The sequence below is a fragment of the Rhinopithecus roxellana genome, chromosome 18, assembly GCF_007565055.1.
Source record: "Rhinopithecus roxellana isolate Shanxi Qingling chromosome 18, ASM756505v1, whole genome shotgun sequence".
Classification (NCBI taxonomy): Eukaryota; Metazoa; Chordata; class Mammalia; order Primates; family Cercopithecidae; genus Rhinopithecus; species Rhinopithecus roxellana.
In genome coordinates, this window is record NC_044566.1 from 3,295,924 (window position 1) to 3,321,568 (window position 25,645).

The 25,645-nt window shown below is 46.4% G+C and overlaps 1 protein-coding gene and 1 non-coding gene across 2 annotated transcripts in view; both read left to right on the forward strand.

Moving 5' to 3' along the window:
• Positions 1-25,645, forward strand: part of COL4A2 (collagen type IV alpha 2 chain) — a 204,740-nt gene that overhangs the window by 98,621 nt on the left and 80,474 nt on the right. The window contains exons 5-6 of the mRNA XM_030922365.1: positions 22,970-23,104; positions 23,189-23,233. Of these exons, the coding sequence (XP_030778225.1) occupies positions 22,970-23,104; positions 23,189-23,233 (180 nt within the window). The remainder of the gene's footprint in view (positions 1-22,969; positions 23,105-23,188; positions 23,234-25,645) is intronic.
• LOC115894660 lies at positions 12,161-12,264 on the forward strand. Its single transcript, XR_004054803.1, has one exon. It is a non-coding gene; the product is annotated as a small nucleolar RNA U13 (small nucleolar RNA).

Consider the following 25,645-nt stretch of genomic DNA (forward strand, 5'->3'; position numbering starts at 1 on the left):
AACAGCCCCCAAAAGTCTTAACTCTTTCCAAAATCAACTTAAAAAGCCTAAAGTCCACAGTCTCTTCTAAGTATCATCCAAATCAGATACAAGTGAGAATCCAGATCTGACTGATCCTGAGGCACATTTCTCTCCCAGTATGAGCCTATGAAATCAAATAGATTGTGTGCTTCCAAAACACAATGGTGGGACAGGCATGAGACAGACATTTCATTCCAAAAGGGCGAAACAGGAAAAAAGAAAGGAGTAAGTGATGCCAGGTGAGTCCAAAACCCAACAGGGCAAAGAATATTCGATTTTAAGTCTTGAGAGCCATCTCTGACTCCATATCCCACCTTCTGGACACACTGGGGTGGGGATTGGCTCCTTGAGTCTCAGGGCAGCCCTGCCTCCCTTGGCTTCTCTGGGCACAGCCTTCATTGTAGCTCTCCAGACTGGAGGTACACACTGGTCACTCCCCCATTCTGGGTGCTGGGTGCAGCCCCACTCCCACACCTCCCCACCTAGAAGAAACCTACACTGCCATGAACAGAATATTATTCATGATGTTCTGATAGACTAGACTGAGGCTTTTTCTACAGCTCTCTTCTCTTAAGAGCCCTCACCATAAGGAGTGAGGAGCCCCAGTCCCACACCACTGCCCTCATGGGGGCGCTCTGTGTTGGCCCTGCTCCTGTGTCAGGTCTGTGCCTGGGCACTGAGGTCCTCCAGGGCATCCCTTGGAAGCTGGGTGGAGGTGGCCACATTCTCACAGCTCTTACACTCTATGTACCTGCAGAGTTGGCACCATGTGGAGGCCACCAAGGCTTCCTGCCTGTGTCCTCCAGAGAGACCATCTGAGCTGCACCTGGACCCACTGGAGCCGCAGCTGGGGCAGCTGAGCACTGCACCCGATGGCAGGGAGCAGAGACTTGAAATTGTTCTGGCCCCAAGGTCCTGACATTCGAGATCTAAGATGTGTGGGGCAGCCCCAAAGATTGCCTCCGGAGGTCCTTCTTCAGTTGTCTTGATGAGCAGCATCTGGCTTCCTTCCACCATACTCATCTCTTTATCAAATGTTTGCTTTACTACAATCTTGATGTTCTTTCCTGAACGTGTTTTCTACTTTTCTACTACCTGGCCAGTCTAAGAATTTTCTAAATCTTTCAGTTCTGCTTTCTTTTTCTTGATAAATTCCATCTTTAATTTGTTTCTCTCTGTTTACACTTTACTATAGGCAGTCAAGAAAAGTTGTGCCACACCCTCACTTTGCTTAGATATTTCTTCTGCCAGATATCCCATTTTATGACTCAGAAGTCTGCCTTCCGCAAAACACAAGAAGATGAGCATGATTCAGCCAAATTCTTTGCTGCTTTGTGACAAGGATGGCCTTCCCTTCAGTTTTCAGTAACATACTCCTTATTTCTGAGACCTCATCAGAATGGCCTTTCCTGTCCACATTTCTACCAACATTCTGATCATTACCACTTAGGGAATCTCTAAGATGGTTGAAGCTTTCTCTACAGTCCCCCTCTTCTTAGGAGCCCTCGTCAGAATCACTCTTAAGGTTCTATTCATGGCCATGTAGATTTGTTTCTAGCACTCACCTCCAAATTCTTTCAGACCCTACCCATTACCCAGTTCTAAAGCTACTTTTACATTTTTAAGTATTTGTTACCCCAGCACCCCACTTTTAGTACCAATTTCTGTCTCAGTCCATTCATAGTTCATGCTATAACAAAAATACCTTAAGAGTAGGTGATTTATGACAACAGAGTGTTAGTGCTCGTAGTTCTGCAGGCTAGGAGGTTGGAGAGCAAGTGACCAGCAGATTTGGTGTCTGGTAAGGGCTCTCTGCTTCATAGATGGCACCTTGGTGCTATGTCTTCACATGACAGAAGGGACCACAGGCTCCCTTGGGCCTCTTTGAGAGATGCACTAATTCCACTCACCAGGGCTGTACCCCCAGGACCTACTCACCTTCCAAAGTCCCCACCTCTTAATGCCAGCACGCTGGGGATCAGATTTCTACTCATGAATTTTGGAGGGACACAGATATTCAGACCACAGCAATTATTGCTCAAAACAAAGGAGTAAAAGCTAGCAAATAATGTAAGTGTGATGTATTTAGATTTATTTTAGTCATGCTCATTGCCTTTTTAAGGTAAACTTTCTGGGTCAATTGAGCTATTTAGATGCAGACTAATATTTGAAGGTTCTGCTACTCCTCTACAATACCAGACTTATAAAAATCAATGTGTTCCAATCATTCATATACTCAGCGAACATGCTGACACCTACTGTGTGAAGGATTCTGTGATATGGGCTGGAGGTGCAGACTTGTATCAGGCAGCTACTCTCTCAGAATTCACTGCCTGGCAGGGGGAGGCCAGGAGGCTGTCCCCAGCTAAGACACAAGGCATGACTTGTGCTAGGCCAACAGGGAGGTGCTGGGAGTGTAATACAACAAGGAGGAGCCACCACGGCTCACCGGAGGGTCCCCATATGGACCCACCATTGCCAAGTGTGTGTAAGAAGAAGAGCAGGACCAGGGAGGTGGGTCTGAGAAATAGTACTGATTAAGCAGTCCAGGAAGGAACCCCTGAAAAGAAGATGAAGACCAAGTAGATGGAGAGACAGGAAAGGAGCCACAGGCAGGTCTCCCAGAGAAAGAGGAGGTTAGGAGGAGGGAGTGGTCCACAGGACCCAGTGCCTCTGGGAGACGAAGGTAGAATCCACACCATCTTTAAAATGAGTTGGGGCTGGGCACAGTGGCTCATGACTATAATGCCAGCACTTTGGGAGACTGAAGCAGGTGGATCACTTGAGCTCAGAAGCTCAAGACCAGCCTAAGAAAGCAACATAATCCAAAAAAAATTAGCCAGGCATGATGGTGCATGCCTGTAGTCTCAGCTACTCAGGAAGTTGAGAAGTGAGGATCGCTTGAGCCTAGGAGGTTGAGGTTACAGCGAGTTGTGATCATACCACTGCACTCCAGCCTGGGTGACAGAGTGAGACACTGTCTCAAAATTAAATAAAGAAATAAATAAAATTAAAACACGCTGGGAAGAGAGAAGAAGAGGGTGGTACCTGGAGGGAGAGCTGGGCTAGAGAGAAACGTTTTAGAAAATCCATGTAAAATCCAAACGCAGCAGATTATTTCAGAGGTCAACAGGGTGAACTATGGCTGGGAAATGGACCAACACAAAGTAGACGCTGGTGGATATCGTGGAGGTTCGGGAAGGGTGGGACTCATGATGTGTTTGACAAGGCCGTTGGAAACCTGGGTTGAGTCTGTGTCTCAGGAAATGTCCACTAGTGGGTCCCCGTGTGCATGAGAGCAGGGTTCCCCCTTCCTACCCCTTCTGTCTTTTTGCTCCACTCCCAGACCCTTCTTCTCCATCACCCAACGTTTTCCTAAAAGGGCATAGAACTTATACCAGGAGGGGACCTCCAAGTTAGGCAGGGGGAGAGGCTGGAGGACGTGAATGGCCCCACAGTGCAGGCCCATTCACCTGATCTCGGCTCTGTGGAGGTGAACGTGGTTGAGTTGCCCTTTTTGTGAAGAGGTGGTAGCTGCAGGTATGGACAGCTTACATGTTGAACAATTTATATGCTAATCGAAGTCATCTCACTTTTTCCCTTGGTTTTTGGTTTCTGGGGTCTTCTAAGAGGGGAGAGGGGACTCATGTCCTTGCCCACTAGCAGGTGGCCTTGGTTTCAGTGCTGCTCAGTGGATTCTAAGACAGCATCCCAGGAACCTGCTGGTATCAGCCCAGCAGCACATTTTTGAGGTCTGGGAATGAGCTTGGGAAGGTGAGTGAAGAACAACTGAAAAAAATGAAGCGCATTTGTGGCTGAAGGTCATTTTCTGGTGAATCACGATCGGGGGAAGCTATGGCCGCTCTTGCAGTGATCAAGTGTCTGCCGCCTGGATTCTTTCCTGGCACGTCAGATCCACAGCTTCCAAGAAAGTGCTACTGTCTTACATGACAAAGTAATATTTGGCTCAAAGAAATCACTGCCAAACTGAGCAGCCAGTAAATTCTATGACAGCATTCACCATAATTCCCAAATGTAAACCAGATAGTACATTGTCATTCATAACCAGCGGACTGTCAGAAGTCAGAGAAATGTTGGAGAGGCCTGCAGAACCTGATCTGCTGCCCCTACGGGCACTGATGGCTTCCTTCATCGATGCAGATGCGGGGAGAAGTGGGCGAGGTGTAGTCCCCAAGCAGTCCCAGGCTGAGAGCCCTGCACAGGACTGGAAATACACATCAAGGTTCACAGGCTGTCTGGTCTTAAGGAAGTGACAGCATAAGCAGGAGCATGTCAGTATATTCACAGCAATACCCTGCATGCAGTTCTGTTTGCAAATGGACACCTCTCACTCTTGCATGACCGGCTCCAACAGAAGCAAAACTCAGGTCTATCCTAGAGCACATCAGGCAGAAGTTTCTCTGTGGGGGAGGAGCTTCGAAAGTAATTGTAATTTAATTAGAAATTTAGATGTGAGTCCCTGGTTTTTTTAGTGGGACTTTTTTTTTTTTTTTTTTTGGTAATTTATACATTAGCCGAGATGCTTTTCCTACTACAGTGCCAGAAGTTAACTTCTAATAGAATCCATGCATTTTGTTCTCTCTCATGTCTTTTCTCCATTACCTATTCTTCACACTTCTAAATTTAAGAAGTATAGATGTATACATCTGTGCATGTGTGTGTATGTCTCCTTGGCAGCAGTCCTAATTCCTTTGGTGGTTACTAAACACTTGAGGACGGGTAAACTGTGAGGAATTGAATCTTGCTGGCTGAAAGGTAGAGGACCGGAGTCTGCCTTGCGCCCCTTATGCCTTCAGGGGCCCGGCAGGGTCTCCTGCTCTTGGGGCTCATCCTGCAAGAGGTGGCTGGTATCCAAGCAGCCCACCCCGATTGTCTCCCCAGGGAAGAAGGCAGGGCAGCTGTGAGGCAGTGCTTCTCCATGGTGCTGGGAATCTCTGTGGTATAAACCCAGTGGGATGGAGGAGATAATTTCAAATAATTGATATTTAGTTGCATTGACCATGAAACCAGCCCTTCATGAGCACTCTCTCTGGCCCAGGGCAGCACTGCACCCCTCCGGTGGGAAAGCCGGTGTGGGAGGGTCCACCCCTGCAGGAGAGGGCTTGGAGAAGCTCCCTCCTGGGACACTGAAAAAGTGAGCGAGGAAGAATGATGCCTCAGTTTAGTTCACCAGGAGAAATGCAGTAAAGGCCAGCGTAGCGAGGAGAGCACCACAGTTGTGGAGATGTCAGCAGACACAGCAAGGGACCATGGACGCCATGGGCTCCAGCCACCAAAGTGCAGGGTAGAGAGGAGCTGCACCTGGAAAGCCATGGCACAGGCAGCACCAGGAAGCCTGGGTATCACACCCACCGACCCCAGTTTCACTCTGCAGGGAGCAGAGGGGCCTTCATGTTTTTACATGAGAAAGGGATCGGAGAGCACGTTGGATTTCAGAATTTGAATGAAGGCAGCTAAGAGAGGGGATGCATGAGGGTGCAGGGGGGTAGGGTACGCAGAGGTGATTCCAGAGTTAATGCAAGCAAGTAAGGAGGAAGTCCAGAGCCAGGAAGGAGGTGCTGGGAATGCAGAGGAAACGCAGACACCGGAGACGCTTGGCGGAAAGCCCATTGGAATCAGTGCCCTCCCAGTGCAGTGTGAGGACGAGGGTCAGCAGTGTCTCCCCCATGTCAGGTTCTGAAGCCTGGCTTAAGGGCCTTGCAATTCACTGAGTTAAGGAGCAGAGAAGGAAAGGGGGGTTGTTTCTGTTTTTTGGAGTATTGCTGAGAGCAAGGTTGGAGGAAATGAGGTAAAAAGTTCAACTTGAAACCTGCTGAGTTTAAAGTATCTCTAGACCCTCTAGACAGAGGCATCCAGGAGGGAGGTAGGAGCCGTCCGCCTCTGAGCATTCACTGAAGCCGCTTGGTGTGAGTGAGGCATCCCACCTAATGAGTTCAGAGGGAAAGAGAGCAGCAAAACTCCAATGTTCAGCAGAGCAGGAATCAGGAAGGGGCCAGAGGTGTGAGGAGAAACCCAGGCGGGTCTGTGGCCACCAGAGGAACCCATTCCAGGAGGGAGGGAAGGCAGCCATGCTGGGGCCGCAAGGGTCCCCAGGGTGGGGAGGTGCCCTCACAGCTGGGGATGGTGGCGTTGCAGACCCTTGGAGAAGAGTGTCAGGCCAGAAACCAGCTCACCATGGTGTGAATGGCAGGCAGGAAGTGGCTTTGGAATATGTCCAGGTTCTATTTGAATAGAGAAAAATTTCCCCCACAACCATGCTACCCGAAAAGAGAGTGAACCCGCACTCTGGGATGTGAGGGCAGGATAGTTGGCTGCACTGTCCCCAAGTTCTGCCCCTTTTCCCGCTTCTGTCCAATGTGAGAGGTGTTGCCACTGCAGTGTATCCAAAGTTCCGGGCATGCAGAGCCGCCCTCTGGCCATCGTTGGGGTCATGGATCCTTTAGGAGTGAGGAAGCAGAATGTGTTGGTGTGAAAGGCCTTTCATATGGCCGGGCGTGGACACAGAGAGAAAGCTCCAAACATCCTTGCGGCATTGCTCCTGCCTGGCTGAACAGCACGTTCACAGTGAGACAAACTCAGGTCATAATCAGAACAGAAGATCACAACAGCCACATGACATGTGTGCACACACACACACACAGGCACACATACACACATGCACACACACATGCACACATATACACATACACACATACACGCACATATACACATGCACACACACACACAGGCACACACACACGCACACACACAGGCACACATACACACATGCACACACAGGCACATATACACACATGCACACACACACACAGGCACACATACACACATGCACACATACACAGGCACACATACACACATGCACACACACATGCACACATACACACATGCACACACACAGGCACATATACACATACACACACACACACAGGCACACATACACACATGCACACACACATGCACACATATACACATACACACATACACGCACATATACACATGCACACACACATATATACACACATACACGCACATATACACATGCACATGTATACACATGCACACACATATACACATGCACACATATACACACATTCTTGCACAAAAATTTCACAAAAACATCATGGGTAACGATATCTAGGAATAATCTTATTATGAAAGTGACCACTCAGGCTGTGGCGGGTAAATCACAATATGGATATTCCAACCCCAAAGAAAGCAAGAATGTACTGTGATCAGCGCAGACCCACCCTAGGTCTCTAGTTTCCCTCTCCCCATAATGCTCCTTGCTGCCTAATGAATCGCGTGCATCTTTGGTGGTCTGCGCTGCTGCCGCTACACCTCTGCAAACCCCAAATGCGCAGGAAGCGTATCGGACGCAGCACGGCTGCACTCAATTGTTGCCTTCTATTTCGTGGATGAAAACTGCTGTTGATTTCTCTTTTAACAAGTGCTGTTGGGAAGAACCAGTGTTCTGGAGGCTGTTTTCCCCTGTGTCATGAGAACAGGGCGCCAGCTGAGTCACTTCTCTGGAATGGACGTTAATGTCACTTGGTTTCCTCTTACCCAGGACCCCAGGCTTCATGTCTGGACAAATGAGCCATGCATTATCTTTCCACCAGACTGAAGAAAGATCAGTTTCTTGCGGTTTGTTGTTCTTTTTTTAATTGCGGATGTCTGTTCAGCATTCGCACAAATAATCCTTCCAAACCGGGGAGTCTTAAGGGGAGCGCAGGATGTCCAGATAGCACCAGCCCTTTGTTAACCGGAGAGATGACAGACAATAACCCCAGCGTGGTGAAACCCAGCCCACACATACACCCCGTCCCGGGGCCAGTGTTAGGGCCATCAAGTGGCCCTGGTAGCCAGTGGCTCCAGGAGCAGCATCAGACACTCGGTGTTACTGTGGACAGTAGCTTTGCACAAATTCCTAGCGAGGTGATTTCCAAAATATTAGATACCTTTAAAGACAGATGAGGAAGACCGGACTGGGATCTGGCTTTTACTGTCCGCCATTTAACCTTCTCACACCAAGCTTCAAGGCAACACAGCGTGAGACATCCATGAGCAAGAAACCAGGCTGTTGAGCCACTCACGGGCCACGTCCCCTGTCCCCTCGCAGGGCTTGCAGTCATCACACTCAAAGTTAGCCCAGGTTTTTCTCTAGGCATTGTTGCCAAGCTTATAATTTCGCATGTTCACAGACAAATGTATGTTTAGATACCTTAGGTTGCTGCTGACATCCTGAGGGTGTCTTCTGGCTGTAAACAAACATAATTCTGATCACTGGGAGACTCTGTTCTCAGATAGCCCCTTGGTGTTCAGTGACATGGACTCCAAGTTCACCATCTGATGTGTGGGCTTCTGCCACTGGCGCTGTCATATGGCACCTCCCTAAAACCTTCCCATTCATACATGGTCCCCGGCACCTGTTCTTTGTCTCCCCTATCTTTCCTTTTCTTCTTGACATCAAATTCGAAGCCACTTACACACCCTTGTGTTTTCTTCACGACAAAATATGTCACTGATGTTACTGTTACTGTTACATCAGTTTGGTTTCTTCAGAAATCAAAACAGTGACATCTTTCTTCCGTCTGGTGGAAAGATAATCAGAGCTGATTTAACAGTAACGTCAGTTCTTTCCTAGAAAACCCAACCAGGTGATATCAATGAACATTTCCATTTCCAAAATAAAGAAACTGAGGCTCAGGGAAGGGCAGTGACTTGCTTGTGGTCATAGAACTGGCAGAGCTGGGATTCAACCCAGGTCACACTTCAAATCCGGACTCTTCCTTCTTGACCGCACAGGGCTCCAAATCCCGTGAATCCGTGTTTAACTGACCAGTGTTAAATCGCTTCGATTTGTTCACAAACTTGATGGCCACCATTCTGCCCTTTTCTCCTCTCAGCTGCCTTCTTCCCGATGCTCTTAAGCCCTCACTCACTGCCTGTGGGGTCACTGCAGGGACTTCTACCACTGTCTCCCATGTCTCATCCCAGCTCCTCTCTGTGGTCAGCAGCCAGGCCTCCCTACAGGTCTTCTCAGCCACAACAGCCTTCTCCTGAGGAACCTGTACCTCCATGAGGTGGCCTCCTGATTTCCCACAACTCCCCCGGAACACACAGCTCGTCCTCTCCAAGGTCCAGCTAAACGCTGCTTCATAATATGCTTAACCAGCCAACCTTTTTAGCATGCAGAACTCCACAGCTGTTTAGAAAATCTTCCTAATGCAGCCTGTTTTCAACAACGAATCTGTTCAGAGAAGCTAGAGAAAGCATAGGTTATGTCTCAGTATTTCCCAGGAGTGTGTTAATATTTCAGAATATTAGCCTGCAGCTCCAGGGGCCTCCTCTGCACACCTTTTGACCGGCGTTACTAAAAAGTAACAGAAATGACTTGTTTGGGTTTCGCCTTCTTTTTCTACCCATCACTCTGTAGCAGGGAGGGGGATTAATGAGCCATGAAATGGCTACAGTTCGCTAGGGTAGGGTTAAAGCAGAGAAGCAATGTTCTTAAATCACCTTTGCAGGACTGTGGCTGGCTTGGTTTTGTATGGATTTCCATGAACCCCAGGCATACATTGTTTATTTTCGCAGACAATTTGTCCATCTGCTTTTGGCTTAATTCCCGCTTCAGGAAGATCAGTGGAAAAGATATATTCAGAATCTAAAGTCAGGTCTGTTCCTTAAGGGAAGTCTGTATGTGGATGACAATGCCCTATGGAACTCTTGAAAAGCCCCATATGAATCCTCTGTTTTATATAGCAGTCAAACGGCCCAGACCTCTCTGTGCCTCAGTTTCCTCACCCATAAAATGGGTACAATGACAGTACCTACCTTGTAGACGTTTGTGAGGACTCCATAGGCTGACTGTTGGAAAGTGCTCCAAACAGTGAACTGCTCTAGAGCCTGAAAATGTCAGCTGCTGTTACAGCTTAGTCCCAACCAGGGGCCAAAGCTAATAACCTGAAACACTATCTCATGGACCTCTGCAATGGGCTGGGTCTAACAGGTCCGCCAGTACCCAAATTTGGAACACTTTCCTTTAAGCAAGTCAAAGGGAAGGGAATCGTTGAACAAATCAGTGACTGAGTTTGTACAACCACCCTGTAGAAAGGAAAATGGAATTCGATGTGCTCTTTTGACATCTTTGGAGCTCTGCAGTCAGGACTTTCCCCATGGGACGTGAGCTCCCCATGACAAATGAGGGAGCTGCCCTCTCTCCCACCGAGATGAGTCACTGTAACCCAAAACAATCTCAAAATCTTTGACATCACTGCCACTTGCAAATCTGTGCCTCCAGCCAAGGGCCGGTGGATGCTACCGCCTGCCACCTCGTGTTCACCACCAGGACTACACGTCACTACGAGTCTGCTGCCCTCATACCCTGGCACAGGAACGGTAAAAAGACCAAACAAAAACGTATCTTTTTTGGACATAAGGTTGAAATCTGATTTTAAAACAGAGACATTCAGTAAGCATTAAACATCTTCCTTTTATAGCTTTCTCACAGACCTGCATTGGCAAACTCACCCCTTTCCTCCATAACCTTTAAGCCCCTGAGTCACAGTAGTTGCCCTGAATTGCTTACGCAGGTCTGGCTTATCACTGACAGTTGTCCTCAAAACACTTGGTTCAAATATTACCAGCACTAAATCTGGAGGAGGGAGTCCTGGCATTCCAGAGCCCTTGCCTCATTTTCTAGTGGGATCCCAGCAGATGGCCTGATTTATCTAATCAGATGCTGAGCGCGGGCCTCACTGACCCAGCCCTCCTTTCCACAAACAAGTCTGGTGGTCTCCTTTTTTATGACTCCACTTGAGAGGCCTGGAAAACATTCTCCCTGATAATGCAGGTGATAAAACCAGATCATCTGGTGGAACGAACAATCAGAAATTCCACTGGGCGGACACAGGGCTTAGAGAAGAGTTGAGATTGTGGATGATGTTTTCCGGCAGATGAAGGTGAATGAAGGAATTGAATGGAGGGTGGGGGAGTCCAAAGGAGAGGGTAAGTCCTCCAGAGCATGAGCTGCTGATGCTCGGCTTCAGAAATTGGGAAGTCATTATAATGGTCAGAAATGTGGTCTAAAAATAGAAGATTCTGTGTGGGAAGAACATGAATTTTGGAGCCAGGCAGAGGGGTAAATAGCAGTGCCATAATGCATGTGCTTAACAGACAGCACATGGAGTGTGTTCTGTGTGTCAAGTCCTGCAAGAGATGCTGGGGACAGAGTGTGAATGTGAGATGGTCCCTACCTCCAAGGGCCTCGCAGTCCCACATGAAATGTAGGTACAGAGATGTAACGTGGCAGTGCCCTGCAGTGTGCCTTGGGGAAGGAGCTCTGGCCGCCTCCTCCAGTTGTGAGGAGGGAAGATGCCCCCAGAGAACCCGTGCTTGAGTCACATCCTCTCGTGCCCTTGAGAGCCGCAGGCAGTGAGGGCTGAGTGTGCCGTGGCCCCCAGGTTCCAGAAAAACTGGCCCAACCGCTAGGCACTCAGACTGGAGCGTGGAGCGCACTGTGCCAGCATGGAAAGGGGTGTGCCAGGGCAGCAGGAGACAAAAAACCCTGACGGCCATGGCGGGGTGGGGTGTGGTGACTGGCAGAGCCTGCAGAGCTGACACGGTGGCTTGGGGGCAAAGCAGACAGGGCTCTCAGAGCACGCCCCCCACCTTCCCTTCACAAATGAGACATGAGCCGGCAGTGCTCAGCTGTGGGGAGCAGCCCGGACCGTGACGTGGGACCCTCAGCGTGTGGGACCCTCGGGGTGTGGGAAGCAGGTGTTGCTGCATGCAGAGCACCACTGGGTCCAGGTGCTGTGGGTGAGAGGCTCATCTCTTGGGGCTGTCCCTTCACCTGTCTACGTGAGAATTAGACACACTCTGTGGCTCCCAGACCTGCCTGTGAATCTGAAATGCTTGGGGGCCTTGCTGAAAACATCAGTTCCTGACTGGGTGGTGGCTCATGCCTGTAAACCCAGCACTTTGGGAGGCTGAGGCAGGAGGATGGCTTGAGCCGGGGAGTTTGAGGCTGCAGTGAGCTATGATTATGCCACTGCAGTCCAGCCAGGCAACAGCAAAACCCTGACTCAAAAAATATGTATTACATATATATAAATTTCCTGTCCTTTTGTGGGTCATCAGCATGATGCTGGGGCATTCACAGTCATGTGTGAGACATGCCTCTCTCAAAACTTGTTAAGATGTCAGCACATGACCCATCTCACATGAAAAAATTAAAAAGAAAAAAACAAGCAAAAAGAAAAATACATATGTAAATTCTTCCCAGGCTCCTTCCCTTGATTCCCAAACTGCTAGACCAGAAAATTCACAAGGTATGAAACTCCCCGTAGTTGGTACTTTGGCGGCCAGCCCAGGCCAGTCCTGGGACAGGGACCACTTCAGAACGATCACCCAGAACCCTGTTAAAATGCAGGACAGGAGAAGGCCCAAGCGCCCTGATTGCTAATGAGCCCCCAGGTGACTCTCAAGCTGCTGACCCCCAATCTCTCTCAGACACCCCAGATGCTCTCTGAGGTCCCTTCGAAGTCCAACATTTTATGAAGCCTTTGGGAAAGTAATCAGTTACCAATGGCAAAGAGTGGAGATGTAAATGTGAAAAGTGATACTATCTTGGTCTAATTTCAAATGGCTATCACTGTCTATAATCTATAAGACTCTTGCTAGGGAATGAGGCTCATGTTTGCGTATTAAGGAAGACAAAGGTTGTTTTTGTATCATAATGTATGAGAAAGAAATATATATACTTTTTGAGATGGAGTCTCGCTCTGTCGCCCAGGCTGGAGTGCAGTGGCCAGATCTCAGCTCATTGCAAGCTCCGCCTCCCGGGTTCACGCCATTCTCCTGCCTCAGCCTCCCGAGTAGCTGGGACTACAGGCGCCCGCCACCTCGCCCGGCTAGTTTTTTGTATTTTTTAGTAGAGACGGGGTTTCACTGTGTTAGCCAGGATAGTCTCGATCTCCTGACCTCGTGATCCGCCCGCCTCGGCCTCCCAAAGTGCTGGGATTACAGGCTTGAGCCACCGTGCCCGGCCAAGAAAGAAATATTCTTTTATCCAAAATAAAATGAATCCATACTCTAGGTAAGAACTTTGGAGCCGTGTTTCTCTTTAGTTTCTGTATGGTAGAATTTTTTTTGTTAATTATCTTTTTCCCCTGTCTTTCGGTAGCAGCAACACGCTGGGTGAATCTCAAATGCATTGTGCTAAGTGAAAGGAGCCAGGCTCAAGACTGCACACTGTATGGTTCTATTTCTGTGAGTGTCTAGAAAAGGCAAACTACATGGAGGGAGAAACATGAGGGATGGACCGAGGTTTGGAGAAGGGAGCATTTGATGACAAAGGGGCGGCACCCAGAATGTGGGTTGATATGGAGCTTTTCTGTCTCTTGCTAATAATAGTGGTGGTTACACAACTCTGCATTTATTAACAACACACCAAATAACACACCAAAAATGTGAATTTTATTGTATGTAAATTAAAAGATAAAATATTTTTTAAAGGAGTAAGAAAACGAAGTCAAAATAAAATAACAGATAAGTAGGCAGTAGCCAAAGGAGAAGGAGGACAATGGTGGTTATCAAGCATTTTCTAACAACAGAAAAGGTGGAGTTCTATTTCAAGTGTGTCCTATTCAGGAACATTTCAAATAAAGATAAGAGGGGGAAAAAGCAGTACATCACAGCCAGTTCAAACCCCCTCCCCATGCCCACCGCTCCACCCTTGGCTCATAACCTTGTTTCTTAGTTGGCCAATGTGGTGTTTGCTTGTTTTATCATAGCAGAACCAATTCAATATAATGCTGACTTCAAGAATGTTTTTCTCTCATATATATAGACTGCTTTTCAGTCTAAATGCAAAATAGATACAACTTTTGGTCCTGTCCTTGGGCTGTGCCACAGATACTGAGCAGTCACCCTGGAAGACAGGCGGCCTGCTTGCTCAGCTCACCAAGAGCCCGCCTTTGGAAGGCTGCCCACACACCTTTCCTCTCTGCTTCCACCTGGGGCAGTCTGCGGGGCTGTTAGCTGCTTACTACCTGCAGAGGCGCATGGGGTAATGACAGGCACATGGTGCAATGGGAGCACACCATCTCGGCCGTGAGTCATGCCATGCTCTTGGGTGTGAAGATGACCTAAGAATACCAGGAAAATATTGGCACGTGCAGTTGGCACATGAAAATTAGTAACCCGCGAGTGAGGTCATCAGTATAGACAATTAACTCTTGTAATTGCCAGTCATCATGTAATCCTGGTAGCTCAGTAGTTGTCCCCTATGCTAATTGTCACTCTCTAACCATGTAAGTGGAGGCCACCGCCACAGCATCCGTTACTTCTTCCATGCTGTGTGAGGGTGATGCTCTGAGCATTGAAACACTGCATGTCAGTGGTGCTAAATTCGAAAGAGTGTTTCATGCCCATTCGAGTCCTGACAGCCAAAGCTCTCTGCACATGGAACCTGTGACTCCAGAATCTGCTTCCTCCTGGCCCCTTCCTCAGGTGCAGTCTGGGCTCAGGGCCCTGAATTCATCCACAATCAGACTCCAAGACTTCTTAGAGGACAGGCAGGCTTAGGAAATCACGTCAGTCTATTACACAATGATTCACATTTAGGCAAATGAAATGTCTTTATTGCTAAAAGCACAGAGGTAATAAAAGGCTTTCCCAGAAAATCAACTTTTCCCAACACATGCCAGGTAAAATCATATCCAGACTAGAAAAAGTTTGGGCTAAAAGCCATTGAGCACAACTGCCCATGTGCTGCCTATTTTTAGAATAAGAAGCAGGGGTTTTCAGATACTGATACTATGGGTAGGGAAGACGAGATCATCCACTTTTTCTCTGCTTTAAAATGTACACCTACCCCAGTCAAATCATTTCAGATAAAACTATATAACAGCATCTTAGATTATAGGTGGTACCTTCTGGGATCTGAAAATTTGTCTATGGAGATAAAGCATGACAGAAACCAGTGGCTTCCCAGACTTCGCCTTCACTCCTGAATCTAATTCGGTCCTGACCCACTTTCAGTTCTCCTGCCCTGTGGGCTGTGCCCCAGACAGTTCTCGAAATTTCTGTCGGGATCACCGTCAGACCACATTCCGAGCAAGGAAAGCTAGGTCTTCAGATTACTTCCCTGGCACACTTTTTTTTGGGGGGCGGGGGGGGGGGACAGAGTCTCACTCTTATCACCAGGCTGGAGTGAGTGGCACGATCTCGGCTCACTGCAAGCTCCGCCTCCCGGGTTCACACCATTCTCCTGCCTCAACCTCCCAAGTAGCTGGGACTACAGGCGCCCGCCGCCACACCTGGCTTATTTTTGTATTTTTAGTAGAGACAAGGTTTCACCATGTTGGCCAGTGATCCGCCCACCTCAGCCTCCCAACGTGTTGGGATTACAGGCGTGAGTCACCCCGCCTGGCCCCTGGCAGACATTTTTAAAAGGCATTCGGCTAGACGGTTTTTTCCAAATGTCACTTTAAAGGTTGTACACGCTCCTTCCTTTTCTAACTGTTCTGTATCGCGTAAGCTCACTTGCAGGAATACCTGGAAGGGACATAATCTCGGCCACCGGGCAACATGCCTGTGATGTCACGGTTTGTCTTCTTCATCTTTGCCTTTACTCAGCTCCTCTTTTGTTGGTTTCTTTTTAGGTCAAGGTTATTGAGGCATAATTGACATACAAGTCATTGAATATTGGCAAATGTATACAGCCATAGAACCACCAGAATCATACCCTAGAGCAGGTCCGTTACCCCAGAAACTTTCCTTGTACTCTCTCAGTTAGTCCCTCCCCTCCACCTCCAGCCCTGGCAGCCACTCATCTGTTTTCTGTCTTTAGTTTTGCCTTTTCTAGAACGTCATAAAAATAGCATCAGACAGTAAGTAGCATTTTGTGTCTGGCTTCCTTCACATAGCAGAATGCCTTTGAGATTCAGCTTTACTGCTGCACACATCGGGCACTTTGTTCTTTTTTATTGCCGAATAGCAATCCCAGGAGTAAGCTAATTTAATAAAACCAGGATGAACATTCTCATACGGGTCTTGGTGTGGACATAGGCCTTCATTTCTCTTAGGTATATACCTAGGAGTGGGATTGCTGGGTTCTGTGAACTTTAGAAGAAACTGCCAAACTGTCTTCCGAAGAGGCTGCACCCTTTTGCCTTCCGGCCGGCAGCCAATGGAATTCAAGGTGTGCCATCCTTCCCAGCTCTTGGCGTGGCCCCTTTTTCTGTGTATATTCACCATTTTAGTCCATCACAGTTACAGCTCTCTGTGGATTTAATTTGCTTTTCCCTAATGACCACTGAAGTTTAGCATCTTTTCATGTGTACAACTTCTTTGGTGAAGTGTCTGCTCAAATCTTTTGCCAGATTTTGCAGTTGGGTTGTTCATTTCTTTAGTATTGAGTTTTGAGAGTTCTTTATATGTTCCGGAAGAAGTTGTTTATCAGATATGTGTTTTGCAAATATGTTTCCCAGTCTGTCCCCTGCCTTTTTATTTTTAACAGTATCTTTTGACAATCAAACCTTTTTAACCTAGCCAACTTTTTCTTTTATAGGTTGCAGTCTTCGTGTCTTATCTAAGAAACCTTTGCCTAATCCAGACTCACAAAGATTTTCCCCTGTGTTTTCTTCTAGAAGCAATATAGCTTTAGCTCTTACATTTAGGTCCATTTTGAGTTAAGTGTCTGCATATCAAGTGACATAAAGGTGAAGGTGAAGGTGTGTTTCTTTACATGTGGATGTTATTTACTTTGTATTGACACTAGTGCTACAGTCTGCATCAAATAATTTTGGAGGGCAGAAATTCTAAGGGTCCATATCATTCTACCTCATATAACTGAAATTCTTAATAAATAGTACCCAGGGGTGGGACAAATGTTTTATATACTAAATAAGAAGATAGAGATAGAAGGTGTCCAATTTAACCTCAGCTCTGTGTTGCATGGAATAGGCTGCTGATAGCTGTCTGTGTAATATACTGTACAAATACTAGCCTTTACATTATTATTACCTTGGAACATGCTACTAATTTCTTCTTGCCAGGGTAGTCTAAAAATTGCTCGGAAATGCTAACTCACCATCCTTAAGAACAATGAATATTTCTAAATTGTGGCTGGTGGAATTATTTTTCTAGAGCCTAAAAAGTAGTCCTTTCTGCCTTTTGGGACATTTTACATATTTCAAATGTGTGGCAAAGAGCTCACAGAAATTAACTAGGCCTTAGGTTGGAATCCCCGGAGGATCACCAGGAATTGCAGCCTTGGACAGGCCTTGAAGGTCTGGAACACACTGCGGAAGGGAGGGAGGGTCCGCCCTGGGGAATGGAGAGGATATGGGCGTCTGCTGGGCGCCAGTGCCCATAAAAGGTGAGACAGGAAGAGTCCGCTTAGGAAGGAGAAGGGATTTCCTACTATTCAGATTTCGGCTGGTAAGTCATGAAAAGCTCATTCTTATTCTACCGGTAAAATACTGTACTGTAGATTAAAAATCCTGATGTGTAGTGAAGCAAGTGTTATCCTAGGCAACATTGTTTTTATCCTTCTCGGATAAATGAAACTCTTTCTACTCCCTTACCCAAGGCATATTTTAAGGTTAATGACCAATGAATGGAAACCACAGGGTTGTGTGATGTGGGGCCCTGACGAATCATCCATCTGTCCACCTTTGTTGAAGTCTGAAGCCGTAGAGCTACACTGCATGTGCCCGTATCTGAACATCTTTTGCCTCTTTTCTCCGAAGTGAAATTCCCCGATTCATGAATGCTGGAGTGTCAGGACCCTGAGCGCATTCTCTCCACAGTCGTGGTATTTGAGTAATGTGGGTTCAAGTCTGGATTTGTTGTCTCCGCCTTTTCAGACTGCAGCTTCCAAAACCAACCCGGATGTCCCATGTGCGCTCCAGCCATGACTTCAGACAGGGAAAAGAAATGTGCAACCCCCCCATCCTCACAGTAATCAAAATGGATTCTGTCTTGTAGATATCACTGAAGTATAAGGCCAAGACTGATTTAATTAGAAATAATATTTAACCCACATAAATACTATGTGTTCCTCTGCATGACCCAGTAAGCCAGACCTTTCTACTGAGCTCCAACTCCACGCTTAAGAGGTTTTTCTTATTGAAAGTCACCTATCTCTTCCCTCAAGAATGCCAGGATGGAGGTTATGGTGGTCTCGTGCGGTGGTTCTCAAACTTTTATATACCAAGGAGTCTCCTGGGGATCAGTTCAAATGTGGATTTGGGAGTTCTGGGGCCAGACCTGAGACTCTGCATTTATAGCAAGCCCCCAGGTGACACTGACACAGACCTCCCTTGGAGCAGCAAGGGCCTGGTGGAATCAGCCAGCTCCCCAGAGCTGAGTGCACCCCGGCCAGCCCTGACACTGGTCCCATCTGAGCCCCTGTCCTCTCTCCTCTCCACTGGAGTTCATGTCACTGCATGCAGTTGCCATGGAGATAAAATGAGAGAAACCATGTTTAAAACTTGTAACAACACATCATCTCACAAGATACAAACAGTTAAACGATACTGTTCATTATCCTGCTTCCTAGGAAGTAGTACCTTTACATGGTCTGGTGGTGGGATCAGGGCGGGGGACAGGGGACATGACATTACCACTCTGGTCCACAGCGTCTGCTGGCTTCTGAGAAGCACTTTGTGGAAATATTTTTCTCAAGGATGTTGCAGGAATATTAGGAGCTTTAGAAATTTTGAAGCTTTTGAGATTTATGCACAGACGTTTAAACTAGACTCTTTTCACTTTCTGGGAGTAATTTTTATTTTTAATGTCACTTATCACAAAAGGAAAGAAAGAGATGAAAATAACTTTTCCCATTGGGACTTTCTGACTGAGGATAGAAGTTGATAAGGACGATGATTAGCACAAAGGAAAACCCTTGGCATGTACCTGGTCCTCCCAGCTGCTCTTTATAGACGCACCACACTTCCTTAGTGGGCAGGAAATCCTGGGGAAAAGCTCCATCCTGATGACCAAGAGTGGCCTCCTCGGGCCACGCTGTAAATGTCCATTTAATCCCAGCAGTGCAGGCTTTGCATTGTGCACAGCGGTGAGGGCTCCATCTGGGAGGACTAAGGTCTAACTCACATTCTGTCCAGGCTCTTCCCAGCCCTCTCTCCGCGGGGAAGCTGGATGGAATTCTGTGAAATGTCCCGTCTCCTCAGAAGCTCAGGATGGACTGCTTAGGAGTGATGCCATCTTAACACTCACTAGAATGGCTATAGCCCAAAAAATGGAAAATCACAAGTACTGGTGAGGATACAGAGGACTTGGAACCTTTGTACATTGCTGGTGGGAATGTAAAAGTGTGCAGTCAGTGTGGAAAAAGAAATTTAGTGATACTTGTGCACACATATTTACAGCAGCACTATTTAGCAATTCCACTCCTAGGAACACACCCGAAAGAATTCAGAACAGAGACTCAAGCGGTCACTCATACACACATATTCACAGCAGCACTATCCACAGTAGCCAAAAGATAGACACCACAGATGTCCAGGAACAAATGAATGAACCCATTGTGGTCTATCTGTACAGTGGAATATTATTCAGCCATCAGTGAATGAGGTCATGAATCCCAAAAACATGACCACTGAAAGAAGTCAGACACAAAAGGTCACACATCGTATGATTGATTCTATTTATCGGTAAATCCGTAGAGACAGAAGGCAGAGTGGTGGTTGCCAGGGGCTGGGAGGAAAGGGAATGAATGGGGAGTGATTGATTAATGGGTTTGGGACTTCCTTTTGGGGTGAGGAAAATGTTTTGGAACTACATAGAGGTGGTGGCTGCACAACATGGTGAATGTATTAAAAGCCACTGAGTTGTATCCTTTAAAATGGTTAGCTTTATGTTAAGTGAATTTCACTTCAGTAAAAAGAAAAGGTTACAGCATGCTCCAGAAAAGGAAAGACTAGAGTTTTTTATTCCAAAGTCAGACTCCCTAACCAAGAAATAAAGATGAGAAAGGAGTTTACTGACAGTGAAAGGAAAATGAGTACATGATGTGGTTAGCCACTTTCCCCCATCAAAGGGAATTGAGGAACGGTTAACGAATGCAGATAAGAATGTGGTTTTTATCAATAAGACGTGCATATTTCCATTTTGGTTAGTAGCAGATGTTCTCTTTGAGTTGGCTGTATGAAATAATCCCACTGGTCACTGCTGCTTGTTTGGTTGGCTAAAAAATAATAATCCCACTGGATAGATATGTAGTTTATGGGCAGTAAAAGTTAACAGTCCCGATAAGAAACATTTTATCCCCCAGAAGACAGCCGGTAGACACTAACAAACTGCAAGCCTCAACATAGTGAGGGGAATGTAGAGCTTCGTGGCAAAGTATGTAATCTTAAGAAGGTTATAGTCTAGCATAGCCACAAACTAAACAAAAATGAGCACCACTGGGAAGGACCCACAAAAGTTGGAATCAAAACATGCCTTGTTCCCAAACTTACAACAAATGTCGGGTAGGAAACCACTAAGCGTTGGAGATAGGACGAGCCTGGGATATCGTACGTCCAGGGCCAGGGCCACCCATCTTCCATGAGTCTCCTCACCTAGGTAGAAAGACAGTGGCAATAGCTTCCACTGTAGAATGTTCTCCAAAGACACTAAAGTGCCCAGGCTTCACTATGACTTAGGAGGCCTGAGATCAGGCTGCCCGAGGTGACTACTGATGTGGCATTGACCGGACCCCTCTGGGACACATGGAGGGTAGAGGAGAACCCACCGTCTCTAAAACTCTGACTTCGTTCCAGATCAGGTTGCCCTGTGGGAGATTTCCCAGCTCCCCTTGGTTTGAGGGGACAGGGGTCCCAAGATTCAGGATACATCATCTTCCATCCACAGCCTTAATCTGCGTGGTTAGTTTCCACCCCAAAAAGTCGTCTGAACTACTTCCCCAGATGCCTGGGGTCTCACATCTCAAGGAATTGCCAGTTAGGAACCATAATGAATTTGGAGATGAGATCTCCCCACACCCCTCCATGCTCCTGCCTCGATGACATTAACATTGTACCCTGGGCTGCGTTTTTAAGTTCCCATTTCACTTCAACTGTGTGGATTGCTGAGAATGGCATTATGAACATTCTGTGAAGACAGACACTTCTCAGCTGAACAGTTTACGCAGGAAAAATTACCTGGAGGCAACAGAAGAAAAGCCTAGAAAAATGGCTCAAGTCCCCCTCAATCTCAGGGTGAGACAGGAATTTGACATCTCATAGCAAATGGGGCTTGGCAGGTAAAGGTGCCATGTGATGAATCAACAGCAGACTCATTCGTCGCAAGAGGAAATCAGGACCTACATTTTTTTAAGTTTGGGCTAGCCTGTAAAATGTTAAAAAGGACTATAATACAATAGTTAGTTCCATCCATAGGAGAGACAGAACTCTCCCTCCCCTCTTTTCTAATTTTTAAAACATTTTTATTGTGGTAAATTTATTTTTAATTTTTTTAACGTAACATTTTAAATTTTTTGTTAAAATATATGCATAAAAATTTATGCATAAAAATATGCATACGTCCTCGCCTGTGAGTGGCAGCTGAGCAATGTGAACCCATGGACAGGGGAGGGGAACACCACACCCCGGGGCCTGTGGGCGGGTTGGGGGGAGGGAGAACATCAGGACAAACAGCAAATACAGGGTGGGCTTAACACCTAGGTGATGGGTTGATATTTTATTGTGTTAAGTTCCAGGGTACTAATAAAATAGTAACATCGTGGTTACCCTTTGGGTCATAGTGACGTGTCTGATTCAGTGGCATTAAGTTCTTTCATGTTGTTGTGCAGCCTTCACCACCAATCCATCTCCAGAACTTTCTCATCTTCCCAAACCGAAGCTCTGTCCTCATGAAACACTGACTCCCCCTGCCCCTCTCGGCCCGGCCTGGCAGCCCTCATTCTACTGTCTGTCTCCGTGGATTTGACTGTTCTAGGGACTGCATCTAAGGGGACTGTATACAGGACTTGTCCTTTCGTGACTGGCTCATTTCACTCAGTACAGAGTCCTCAAGGTTCTTCCGTGTCACAGCTGAAGTGACTACTTCCTTCCTCTTTAAGGGCTGAGTGCTGTTCCATTGTATGGGTGTCTGTCCATTGTTGGACACTTGAGTGCTTTCCACCTTTTGGCTGTTGTGGATCACACTGCCGTGCACAGAGCGTGCCAGTGCTAGCCCCTGCTTTCTACATACCCAGAGGTGGAATCGTGGGACCCTGTAGTGATTCTCTTTTGTAGTGTGTTAAGGAGCCACCAGAGTGTTTTCCAAAGCAGCTACACCATTTCACATTCCCACCAGCAGCACACAGAGGTTCTGATTTCTCCACATCCTCACAAATACTTACAATTCTGTTTTTTTTTTTTAATAATAGCCATCCTATTTAGTTTGGACAAACATTTTTATATGTTTCAGATGCTCTTTTTTTCCCTCTGTGTGAACGAAAGGAGAGATTAACCACTTAAACATCTGAGGGTCATTTTGATATCTGAATGCAATATACATTTCCACACCTACTGTATGCATTATATTGAGGAAAACAGAGATAAAATTGTAGAAACTCATTTGGAAAATTTTTTATACTGAAAAGGCCTTCAAAAAAAAAAACCCAAATAAGTTAATTATTTCATCCCAACCCAGTATTATCATTTCACAATGACGTGACTTTAGAAATTTTGGATAATTTTTTTCTCACATTCCAGTATTTTCTCTTCTTAAACTCTATGACTTCTTTTGTTAGCTATCATGGCAGTAGATGGTGGTTTACATATAATGTTCCCTCTAGATTATAACTCTTTAAAAACAAACAAACAAAAAAGTAGTTTTGAAAGTAACCATAACTGATCATGAGTATTTACTGTGATTAATTGAGGAAATTGAACCTATGTTGTTCCCACAGGGTCAGCCTGGGCCAGTGGGGCCCCAGGGGTACAATGGGCCACCAGGATTACAAGGATTCCCAGGACTGCAGGGACGCAAAGGAGACAAGGGTGAAAGGGGAGCCCCCGGAATAACAGGACCCAAGGGCGACGTGGTACGCACCGCTGTTGTGTTCCCCTGGCCTCGTGAGGGTGGCGGGTATCTCAGCCGTGGTTACTTTCATTTGCTTTCTCCATAGGGAGCAAGAGGCGTTTCTGGATTCCCTGGTGCCGATGGAATTCCTGTAAGTTTTATGGAAGATTGGAATTGTAAATCGTTGCGTGCATTCTAGGCAATACATTTGTGACTTAAAGAAACATTTTGAATGAGACCTCCTTTTTTGTTTATAACATAAAACAGTGTGGGGGCTATACGTGCATATTCTCCCCACAGAATTCAGTCAGACAGTGAACAAATTGTTTGCTTTGTAAAGGTCCTTACAGACTTGGCTTCAGAATTGAGACCACTTTACTAAACTGCGCATTGTTTGGGAATAAAAAGCTAGAGTGCTATCCAGATATATGCCCTAAAGAGCCAGTCTTGCGATCTCGTTTGAACTATAGAGCAACCTGCATATAAAGTCGTTCAGCCAAGAGCATGGGCAGAATGAAGCCCTGCTGAGCATTTGTGCAGCTTCTCAAGTTCTTTACAGCAACCTCACGTAAAACAAGAAAAAGAAAAGACATGGTTTGTTCATGAGAAAAATCTCAAAATGCAATAAATTGTGTTTTTATAACCTAGTTTACTTTACTTCTTGTGGCATAAAAAAATAAACAAAACAGCCTGACTCACAGGGACCCACAAGCAGATTTCCCAGGGCTGGCTTCCTGGCCAGACCTGACCTCAGGGATCAATGTGTTTATCACACGTTCTGTCCCGCCTCCCATCCGGCTACTGCTGTGGTTCTGAGACATCTGCTCCACAAACCTCATACATATACACAGATGTGTGTGCCCATGTCCTGCAGAGGCAGGTTCTGTATCCCCACACACGCACACGCACAGGGACAGAGACTCCATTCCCAGGCTGCACGAGTAGGGCCATGCCTTGCAGAAGAGAAGGAGGGAATGAGTGAGTGGGGGGCAGTCCCAGAGAACTCATGCGTTTCCATCAGATCTTTAGTCCCACTGTCAAGGAGACATCTGCAGAGCAGGAGGAGAGAGGGCAAAATAGAGGAAGTCGCATTTGCCAAGACGAGCTGTAAGCCAGTGATCTCGGGGTCACCTGAACGGTGGGCTCAGACAGACACCTGGGTTCACACAGCCCTGAACAAATAAGGACATAATGTTCACATCAGTCAGAATCTTGAGAAATGGACAGACATTAAGAATCTGCACCTTCCAAAGATTAAACAAATTAGGAAAGTATTTTCACATGAATGGTCTGAATCTGAATCACACATTTTTAAACTACTCTTGAACTCTTTAGTGTCTTTTAGTTTTGTCTCCAGCTGAAATCTGAGTTATAATGGAGTGACGTTATGGAAAGCAATTGCAACTCATCTGTACCAGGTTTCCTTCATGTTTCCACCTTATCCTCATTTAATATCAGAGGCAAATGTCTCGCAAACTAGGGAGGAACTAATCATAATTGGGAGGAATGATTGTGGTTAGCAGGTGAGGACCATTTTCTACAGAACCTGCTGCTCAAAGGATCCAGTCTCTCTTAACTGCAGAACTCTGATACTACAAATTAAGTTAACATAAATGTCACTTGCCATAAGTCATCAGTTAATGAATGTAGAGTTTGAGGGACTTGGATCATTTTAGCTGATAAGAAGTTATATATAAGAAGTGATATGCAGTAAAATCTTAGAGTGGTCTCATATCGCAGAGTATCTAATTGGATGTTCAGCAGAGACAGACATTTAACTCAATGGAACTGAAATTTTTCTTTGAAGCACAATTTCAAACTAAGATTAAATTGACATGCCATTTCAAATAACTTAGATCAGTTCTAAGCAAGTAAGAAAGACCAACGGCAGACAAATAATAGAGAAGAATTTAAACGTTACAGTTCATTTTAAGCAAAAGCATTACAGAATACTAGAAATCTGGAGCAGAACATGTGGAGAGCTGTTTTCTCAAGCTGAAGTGCAAGGGCCCCTTATGTCTTTATTTCAAGGGCCACTAGAGTGCCTCTGCAAACAGATTGAGAAGCTGCCCACAAATGGGGGTTCCTCTGGCTCACCAGAGCGTTTTACTGAAGCCCTTCAGATCTCTCATCTGATGGTACCAGTTCAACCAATGGCTGTGGACATCGGAAGCAAAGAGATGTGCCAATAAAAGTTCTACTTTTTTATTGTATTTCTTAATATCATTAAGGTTACAGCACTGTATGTAGGATTGGTTGTGTGGGGTTTTCAAAGGTTTGTTTGTTGTGTTTTGTTTTGTTTTGAGACAGGGTCTTGTTCTGTCGCCCAGGCTGGAGTGCAGTGGTATGATCTTAGCTCACTGCAACCTCTCCCACCTGCTCAAGCAGTTTTCATGGCTCAGCCTCCCGAGAAGCTGGGATTACAGGTGCATGCCACCATACCTGGCTAATTTTTGTATTTTTGTAGAGACAGGGTTTCACCATGGTGGCCAGGTTGGTCTCGAACTCCTGGCCTCAAGTGATCTGCCTGCCTCAGCCTCCCAAAGTGCTGGGATTACCGGTA